The sequence below is a fragment of the Podarcis muralis genome, chromosome 8, assembly GCF_964188315.1.
Source record: "Podarcis muralis chromosome 8, rPodMur119.hap1.1, whole genome shotgun sequence".
NCBI classification, from domain to species: Eukaryota; Metazoa; Chordata; class Lepidosauria; order Squamata; family Lacertidae; genus Podarcis; species Podarcis muralis.
This window is the reverse complement of record NC_135662.1, coordinates 37,704,632-37,715,055: the sequence shown is the minus strand read 5'-3', so window position 1 is coordinate 37,715,055 and position 10,424 is coordinate 37,704,632. Positions and strand designations below refer to the sequence as shown.

The following is a 10,424-nucleotide window of genomic DNA, read 5'->3' as shown; positions in this document are numbered from 1 at the left end:
TTAAAAATATGTGTGTCTTCTCCTTAAGTTTTCAATATTACTTTAAAAACTCTGAATGCTTTTTTTGAGCGCTGTATTTGAGGATTGCCTCTTACCATGTGAACATGCTTGTCTAGTACGTTCATAATCTGAGGCCTTGCAACACATCCTGTTACCTTCAGAAGTTTGGCTGGGTGGGTTGCAGCAGAAGGTCTTTACCGTTAAGTCATGGAGGTTGCAGAACTCCCTTTCTGAAGAGGTTTGGTTGGTCTCTTGTGGTTTTTTAGGCAGGCTGAAAAAAATTCTTCCAATGTATATTGATAGCTTTAAAAAAATATGCTATTTTTGATGTATTTGTAAATATATATTATAGCCAGGGGCACTTTTTATGGATGAAAGGAGAAATATAAATATACACACAGTGCTGGTGTTAACCTTTAAAGCTTTAAATGGCTTGTGGTCAGGTTCCTAAAAGCCAATCTCCTCACATATGTATCTGCCCTGAGATTATTTTCTGAGGCTGAGGCCCTCCTGTGTGTACCCCCCCCCCCATATAAGGCAAAATGAGGGGCTGGTAAGCAGCAGATACTTTTGAAGGGATACCTCAGTTGTGGAATGTTCTCCCCAGAAAGACTCACCAGACCCTTTCAGTGCCAGGTTTTATTTTCCAGGCTTTCCAGTTAAAACAAGCATGTCCTCTTTGTTTCTGGTGCTTTTATACTTATATATGCTTTTTCTGTGCACCAGAGAACTTATTTAATGGGTAGTATTAAAATGTTGTTCATAATATATAAATGTATATAATGAGACTGGATATTTGCTTCCTGAGTCTTCTGAGATCTTGCTGTCATAGTTAAAAGTTAGCTAGGAGAAATTATATAGTTACATTTAATTTCACTTATTAGTGGCAGAAAATGTGTTAGAAAGTAGCTATGAGTTCAGATGTCAAAGATGGCTAATAAAGAACTGGGACTTCAGTTATGGGAACGGATAAAAAATTTAGGAAGTAACACTTTATACAAAAAGTGGCATTATCTAATTTGGACTTATTATAAATAAGCTTAAGTTACTGAAAAAAATGTGGCCTATACAGGTAATATGTAGCATGCTGAAAGCATTGTTAAGTTAAAAAATGGTATTGAGCAAGTCACTGTAAGACTTCTTATTGCATGCTTAGTAATGTTAACAAAAAAGACTGATACAATGTATCTACACAAGGGGGCAACCTTGTATTTTGTCTGGCTTGAATTTTTGATGAAACTGATTGATGAAATCAACAATTTAAAAGAACTATATGATTCCCCAGTATTTTAGTACTCTTTTCATCAGACATGAAAAAATCATGTATAAATTTGTATTCTAGGAACAATAGAATACAACCCCACCCCATCTCAATATGGTTACATCCAAGCATTGGATAGTTTTGAGGTTTTATTCAGAAATATTTTAAATGGACTGCTCTGTAGAACAGGTGATGTGAGAACCACCAAAACAAAAACAAAAGAGAACAAAGTTTATAAGTACTATATTAAACACTTGCTATGGTGAAATACAATATAGTTTACTCTATTAAAATGAAGACATGTTTTAAGTCATTTGCAAACAGCAAAAGGGCTTTGAAACTGCTGCAGATTCCCAAACATCTGACCACTAGCAGCTTGCTGAGCACTTCGAAATCCCTTGCAAGGGCTTTTGATTGGTGGGCAGTGGTGCCCACCTGCCAATCATCTGGTGTCATGTGATTAACAGGTGGACAGCCGCACCCACCTTTCCAGTCTGACCTGCGAAACTGATCTTTTAAGGATTGTTATATCCATTTGTCAACATAAATTGTCATATACCATGTCAGATCATTGGTCCATCTGGCTCAGTATTTTATATACTCACTGGCAGCAGCTCTCTTTCACTCCAAAAGATGCCAGGACTGAATATGGAACCTTCTGCATACGAAGTATGTGTTGTACTACTAAGCTCCGATCTTTCCTGTATCTTCTGCATGTAGCTTCTACAGACATTAACAGATTAGGGCAAATGGTATTCAGGCTGTGTCCTGGGGAACTGTTTCTTAAAATGAGATGATCAGTTGCTGAAGTAGTCTACCACTACTTCTCTTCCTGTATAATGCATGGCTATATGAGTGTAGAAAGTACCGTAAGTTACACAGCAAGCCTCAGCAGACCTGACTTAGTACCACATTATGCACGGAGTGGGTGTTCTACCATAATCTTTGCAAAGAGAAAGTCAATATGATTTCAGTTCAAAAAGTCCATGCTTTCTATAGGGAATTAAAATGCTACAAGGCAACATGAACAGTATCTGTGATGGTTAGTTGGAGAAATGCAGTGCCGCAAATGGTGGCTACTGGTGTTTCTGCTAGGAGGCAGTGGCATATTTATTCCAGTGATAAGGAAAGCAAGGCTGAGAAATGGTACCAAGGATTACAAGGAACTTTGTAATGAACTTTGCGGGGTTTCCTCATTCAGCACACCAGATGGATGTTGCTATTAGCAAAAAATAAGGTAGTCAGGCCTAAATGTTAACTGTTGTCCCATGCTTACTAACGGCAAGAGTAGGTATCTGTAAGGGCTATATAGAAAACCTGTGTTTAGGAAGCATTTCTGGCAATGCACACAGGAAAGAAAGGAAGGCAACTGTGACTTTGTCACCCAAGGAAACCTGTGAGCTACACCACTGTTATGGCTTTGAAGATTACTATGCACAGCATAGTTCCATTGCTATAAAATGATTCATAATCTATATTTAAAAGGGTAATGTTTTGTAGCATAATTCTAATGCTGTAAAGTATGGGTGACTAATTTGCAACCCTCCAGATTTTTTGGACTCAATTCTCATCAGCCTCAGTCATCAAGGCCAATGGTCAGGGATTATGGAAGTTGTAGTATAACAACATCTGAGAGGGCCACAGTTTAGTTACTCATACTATAAAGAATTACTTAAAGCAACAGTAAATTTTAACCAATGATATGATGAATTAAAAAATGGTGAAAATGGTTCAGATAAACCTGTCAGCTCCAGACACAAAATCTTGATACTGCCTAAATTTGGAATGATGTCACTACTTTGCCAGAGACATTTTTGAGACTTGTAATATAACAAAATTTTGAACTGAGGGTACCCATAATCTTCCATTAGCTGTCAATTTACTATCTGCAAATAAGAAAGGTTGTTGGAATATGTTGTTCACAGCCTTTTGCATAATCACACACACACACCATCATACTTAATTCCAGGCATATTTTGTACATAACTAAAACCATTCTGTTTTATTGATATTTTGTGGAGTTCACATATTTTTATACAGCAAACATAACACTGTAGGCCACAAGAAGCTGCAGCACTATTGTTTAATAGCAGCAAGTTATATTTTTATCAGGGTATGTGGACAATAAATAGTCTGTTTCTTTGGATATGAATGTCTAAAATGAATTTCTGCTGCAGCTTCATAATGTGATAGCTATTTTACAGAGCTTATACACAAAAATATATATGCAATCTTTTGTCTATATTTTATACAAATACAACAGTAGTTTGTGAATACATTTTAAAGTACATATACATGATAAGCAACTCAATTTCCCATATCACAGGATAGTAATTTTAAATGAAATACACAAATTCAGTCTGGAATGCATTTTTCTATTTTGACTCAAAATCTGTATCATTAAACATTTTAGCACACAAGTCCAAACATTTCTCACTATCTAAAAATATAAGTTTCAGCAATCCAAGTCAGGTTCAGGTGTCATTCTTTTTATATTTCCCCCCAGTTTGTTAATATTCAAAGGGCTCTTAAAAACAAGTATGTTCTTCACTTCACACCATATCAAAAGCCCCCCCATTTCATCTATTATCATCTTCTAGTTTTGAGAATAGGTTCATTTGGGTACAAATTTACATGTCCAAGTTTCTCCTTTTGCAAGTGCATATGAATACATGGTGGTGTACAAAATTCATTAATGACAAATTAAGTCACAGTATAAAAATATATCATACATCTATAAATCTAGTATAGGCCTTTCTCTATGGATAAAAATACATCAGTCTGAATGAGACAGGGAGGTCTGTAGCACCATGAGAGGAGTTGTATCCCAAGTTATATTAGCAGCATGATCCACTATAATATATTTGCATGAGTGTTTCTGAGAAAATAAACATTCATTCTGGTTCAACTGTACCACTGAAGCTTATACTGAAAAGTGTTTGCATGCAGTTAGCAATAGTTCTGTGTCAATTTTAGGGTTAAATACTTACAAAAAAAACCATGGCCTTCCAGCACATGACCACCCCTTTAAGAGTTAGGGGACTATAAACACTCTTTTTTTTATTACTGTGACCACTTTAAATTGTCTTCCTCTATAGTATCAAATAAGTGGCTGTTTTCATTGTAATATGACAGAATGCAGATAGGCAGCTGAACCTACATGGCATACTTCATAGCAAACAATGTATAGACTTTATTACTAAGAGGCACGTTATTTTAAGCTGCTAAACCAGTGTATGAGACAAATAATTAAGAGCTTAAGTCTTCTCTTTATACTAAAAGGCACAGGATCAACCCTATGTTGAATTCCAGCAGCAGCATAGCTATGGTAGGACATATCTTTCCAATACTGCATCTTAAATCTTCTGAAGGTTACAATCCTACACGCACTTACTTGGAAGTAAATTCCATTGAATTCAGTGGGTCTTCCGAGTAAAATACACATAGGATTGAGCTATAAAGCTGTGCTCCTGTGCCTAATTTCACACATGTAATTCCCACTGAAATGTATGGGACTTACTTAGTATTAGTGGGCACATGACTGCAACCTCTAAGATTTCAGAGTATGCACTTAATTATTGTTGAATATTCAATTTTTGGACTGGTATGAAATGGCAGTAGAAGACTGCAGTAGAAACATGTAAACCTAGGAATCCACTGTAAAACCCTTTAAAAAGACACACTGGTTTTGTGCAATATAGCAAATTGATACAAAAACACTTTTAAGATGTACCTGTTAAAAGTTACAATGTTTACCATTCTGTACCCAAAGTATTATACCAAAAGGCCCACGTATGTCATCTAATGGCACTTGAAAAATTATAATAAAAGTTTTTTTTTAATAATAGAAAGCATAACCTGTAAGAAATTCTCTTTTATAAGATTTAGGTTTTCTTTTTGAAAGTGCTATATCTTGTATTATGTGTAACACAGAAGTTGATCGAGCTTTAGTTAAAAAACAACAAAAACAGCCTACAATACATAGAGCTCACTAGGCAAAAATCCTGAAAATATGTACTCTTAACATTCATTATTAGCTTAATAAAGCAATCAGGTCTGGCTCATGTTTTTAGTCAGTATATGGTTTTTGAAAACCTCTACTGCCAAATGAATAAATCACTCTATTCCACAATTCACTACTAATAAACACAAGCAAATTATATATATAATATTTTTTAAAATCCATAGCAGAAGTTTAGAAGTTGCACAAAGTGTGGTGCATGATCAGCCAGCACACACCACACTCCACTCTTAAGAATTAACCTGGTAACTACAAAATAGGCTTTAACATTGACAGTTTTAAGTTGCCAATAATGACTTTGCCTAAATGATAGTCATAAAGCACTAATGTGTAAATATTGCCTACGCTGTCATTCTGCTTCCATATACTCCCACACCTTACTTCAGTGACAGAAACACAAGGTGTAGCCATCTGAAGTACTAACTGAATGAGGTTCAATATCTTGTCAGAGGTCCCTACTACTATAATTTGAAGTGCACCTGTGTCTCTAATTAAAACCATCTTACAACCTGAGGGAACTGCCGTAACAACATGGAGCCTTCATATGTATTAAGGAGTACTGGAAAAACTAGTTTTTTATTTTTTTAAAAAAAAACCAAGTCAACCAGCAACTAACACTGAAAACAGATAATATTGTCGTGACATGCTTTGTACATACCATCCCTGTCAAACACCATAAGCAATGTAGTGGTAAGCCTCTATTAGAAAATGAAAGGTTAAAACTAGTTCAACTCACTTCTGAAATGGGTGAACAGCTTTTTCAAATAGTCACCTGCTGGTGTTTCCCCAGTAACACACAAAACTACTGAGTGTGTGAAAAAAATGGGACAGAGAAGGCCAGTCCCTCAGGTACCGATTCTGAAAGGTGTTGAATTCCTTCAACATCTACCAGAACAGCATGGAAGGAGGTATACTTTTCTCATAGGACATGACTCCTTTCAAGAGATAGTATTTCCGTCTTTTCTACTGCTACTGCTACTACTACTACTAATCATAATCACAATTAAACAATTTTCTATTTGCTTTGTCATTTGGACATAAAGTAAGTTTGTAATATTTCCAATTTTCTTCTGATGTGTTCCTCTCCCCTCCCTTAAAATGATGGTGCTAAAAGGCTGGAAAGCAATATTGAACAAGTCATTCCACTAAAGCTGTATTTAAGCAACCTGTTTCATAGAAACTAAAGGAAGCAATCATGCAGCAGAGCTAAAGTCTACTTTGAGAAAGTCTTCTCCCAGCATATTGGAGCAGCTTGCAGAATTTTGAAACTGTATTTTCCTTATTAATACACCCCTTTTTAATGCCTTTGGAACATAAACATTTATAAAAAGTTACCATTCAGTAATAAAATTTAAATACATCAGTATAAAATAGTAAAATCACACCTGCATATTGTTCCTACGATAAAAAAGTAGGAACTAATGATACAAATATTGGGAGCCAAAGCTCCTTAATGGGAGCAACTTTTGTTTCTGTGAAGTATATTAAGGTCAACCACTTAAAACCTTGTATTCATTTACACAAAGGATTGGAGATAATTATGCCAAGGAATAGAATGTTACCAAGTTACAGCAAAACTATATTTTGCACTTATATATCACAGTTTTTCCCTCTTTTGGTTATTGGGGTAGGGAATATAAGAGGGCATTTTGAAAAGCAACAGCACTTTGACATACAGCATGAGTAGCCATTTTGTTGTTAGTTTTCCCAAACACCCTTTTATATTAGGTAAAAGTGGCATAAGCAATATGCTTTTACTTCACTCCTAAGAGTCCTGTTATTAATTATTGGCAGTGAGAAAAATCACTAGCCAAATACCCAGGCGTGGTAAGTGTGATTACCATCTGCGTTGTTACTTAGGGTGACATTACACACTATGAAATATAACTCAAGAGATCCACTCCAATGATAATATGGAAAAATGTATTTGCCAGTTTACATTCATTTTTTGACTGCAAACTAAACATCAAATTGACATCATATAAAAAACTTTCTGTCTCGACTTCACCCCATCTTTCTGATGAGACTGTTAAAAAAGATTATGGAAAAGGTAACGTTAAAATAGGGACACGGGTGGCGCTGTGGGTAAAAGCCTCAGCGCCTAGGGCTTGCCGATCGAAAGGTCGGTGGTTCGAATCCCCGTGGCGGGGTGCGCTCCCGCTGCTCGGTCCCAGCGCCTGCCAACCTAACAGTTTGAAAGCACCCCCGGGTGCAAGTAGATAAATAGGGACCGCTTACTGGCGGGAAGGTAAACGGCGTTTCCGTGTGCTGCGCTGGCTTGCCAGATGCAGCTTTGTCACGCTGGCCACGTGACCCGGAAGTGTCTTTGGACAGCGCTGGCCCCCGGCCTCTTAAGTGAGATGGGCACACAACCCTAGAGTCTGTCAAGACTGGCCCGTACGGGCAGGGGTACCTTTACCTTTACGTTAAAATGGATTTTATTTGATGCTTTCTGCTTACTTACTGAAGGAATTAGTCAGCAGAACTGGAAGAAGGCACTTGTTAGCAATTCCTCGTTCCAGTGCAGCTTCCCTGCCCCACAATGGTTGCTGTAAATCTGGTCCGGAGGGTCTGGCACAGATGGTGGGGGGTGCAGGGGAGTTCAGGGGAGAAGGGAAACTGCCACAGATGCATCCCTCCTCCATTCTGCTGATGGATTTCTTTCATCAGTGAGTGAGCAGAAAGCATTGGATGCTTAGGATACTCATTGGATACCCAGTGAGCAGTATTCAACCATGTTTGACTCAGAATAGTCCTATTGAAATTAATAGACCTAACTTAATCATGTTCTATAATTTCAAAGAGTCTACTCAGAGTAAAAACTTAGTTGAATACCACCCAGTATTTTTATTTGAAGGTCACCTCTTACATTTTGTTTCTTTTAAAACTTCCCAATCAGGCATACCTTTCTTACCAAATTATAATACTTTATAATTGCACTTAAGTGAGAGGTTTCTTCCTCTCTATTCTTGTGAAGTTGTTTAAGCGTAAGTGGTAGGTCCTTCAGACCTTTGAAGAAGACTACACATAAAAACTTTCTCAACAAGAGTAACACATTTCCTTATTTATAAATCATGATTTTTAGTTCATGAACAAGGCAAAAATATTCTGAATTTTTCACAGACATCTGTATTAACAGTAATGTTTTGTTCCTAGTCTTGAAAGTATCAAAATAGCCACAATTCCATTGACAAAGTGAATTATCAGATCTTAATGAAATTTTTAAACAAGGGATACATAACTTTTAGTGGGAATGGTTTCCTTTTCCTTTTTTAAGTGTGGGTCTATTGGCAGTGAGAATACAGAGACTTAAAAAAACACACAGAGTAAACAACTGTGAATGAACACATTCAAAATATTTTAAAAGTTAATTTGAATTTCATACTGGCTTAATGAGATTGGTACTGTACAAAAGTAGATTTACAAATGACATAGTAGGCACTACATTAATAAAAGTAATCTAAGGCATTTCTACAAATAAACCTGTCACAAGGCAATTTTTCACCCTATTGGAAAGCTTGATGAAAACGTGGTAAGGTTGTGGTTGTGTTTAAACTGCTTGTGAAAGCTGCTGATAATGAATGCAAAGACCCAAGACCTATACCATTACCAGGGTCATGTGGATCTTGTGCCTGTTGAGGAAGGTGCGTCATAGATGAATGTGCTTCCTCTTGCGTGTAACTCATTCCAAGATTTCCTACAGAAACAGAAGGATTAAAAGGAGGTCCATTTACAGGTATAAAATTGAATAACTGAGAGAAGTCCAGTGATGGGGTGCTTAGAGGTTCACTAATAGAAACTGAACTTTTTGAAAGGGAAACATCCCCAGATCCATCATCTAGTGGCCCTACTTGAGGATCCAACCCTAATTTAGATGAAGATGCTTGAGAATCTTGGGATGAAGAAGGCATACCACTTTGCAGTTCCATTAAGTAACTTTCAATTTCCCCTTTCAATGGCTGCTCTTTATCAGTCATAGAAACTGTATATGAGGTAGAACTGAGTGGATATTTTAGAGAGAGCTGGTGAGAAGGATGGACAGATTCCATATCTATTGGACAAGGCATTCCTAAAGGTAATGATGTGGCAACCATTTGGTGTGCAGATGTTGAGCTCTGCATGGACTGAATCTGAGTATTGTAGAGATTTAATTGCAAAGTGTTTGTAAATGGCTTTGATGTCAGTTCACTGGAAGATAAAGACATCACTGGAAGTAACTCGTCCTTTATAGGCACAGAAACATTGCAAGGAAATGGGTCTAGTAGATCCATTGGCTCCGTTTTGACCTTCAGAAGTTCTTGGTTGTGACTTTTCTTCATATGCCGTGTTAGGTGATCCTTCCGGCCAAATCTCTGTGCGCAATACTGACAGAGGAAGTCCTTTCTTCCAGTGTGCACTACCATGTGTCTTCGGACATCCTTTCGGGTGTAAAACCGACGATCACAATGTTCACACTGGTGCTTTTTCTCCTTCACTCCACCTGATGATTTGCCTGCATGAGTTTTTAGGTGCTCCAGCAACACCCCTGTGCTTTCAAATGTCTGCAAACATACTTTACAGGTGAGGTCACCACTTGTTGCAGCATGCAAAGCCAGGTGACGCTTAAACCCAAGCTTCGTGTTGTAGTTCTTTCCACATTCTTCACACTTAAAGGCCTCTTTATTGGGATTATGTGTATGTAGGTGATTCTTTAGGTGATCTTTTCGATGAAACATTTTCTCACAATAATTACACTTGTGGGTTTTCTCAGGAGAATGAGTAGCCATATGCCTTGAAACACAGATATATTCTGTAAGTAATTATTTTGATCAAAAAGTACACGTGTTCATTTAATGGCAGCTAAATACTAAACTATTTTTTTCAAAAAAATATTTTGCAGAAGACATGTCACTATAGACATTAAATGTCATACTTAAATATACCAAATCACACATTACAAGCAATTTCATTTCAATTGACATTTTAGTTTGATGTTTAAGTTATTTTAATAAAATATTTCATTATATATGAATATTTCAATTATGCCCATAGCAAAAATGCTCAATTCATACACTTCTTTGCAACATGTTTATACAACTGAAAAAAGCTTTAAACTCCTCTTTGAAAACACACACAAAGACTGAAAGATATTAGCTTGTAAAA

At 36.8% G+C, this 10,424-nt stretch overlaps 1 protein-coding gene across 27 annotated transcripts in view; it reads right to left on the bottom strand.

Moving 5' to 3' along the window:
* Positions 1–3,235: 3,235 nt before the first annotated feature.
* Positions 3,236–10,424, bottom strand: part of PLAG1 (PLAG1 zinc finger) — a 35,942-nt gene continuing 28,753 nt past the window's right edge. For all 27 annotated transcript variants that reach the window (XM_077932989.1, XM_028736917.2, XM_028736915.2 and 24 more), the window contains one exon: positions 3,236–10,052. In XM_077932989.1, the coding sequence (XP_077789115.1) occupies positions 8,789–10,052 (1,264 nt within the window). In that variant the 3' untranslated portion in view covers positions 3,236–8,788. The remainder of the gene's footprint in view (positions 10,053–10,424) is intronic.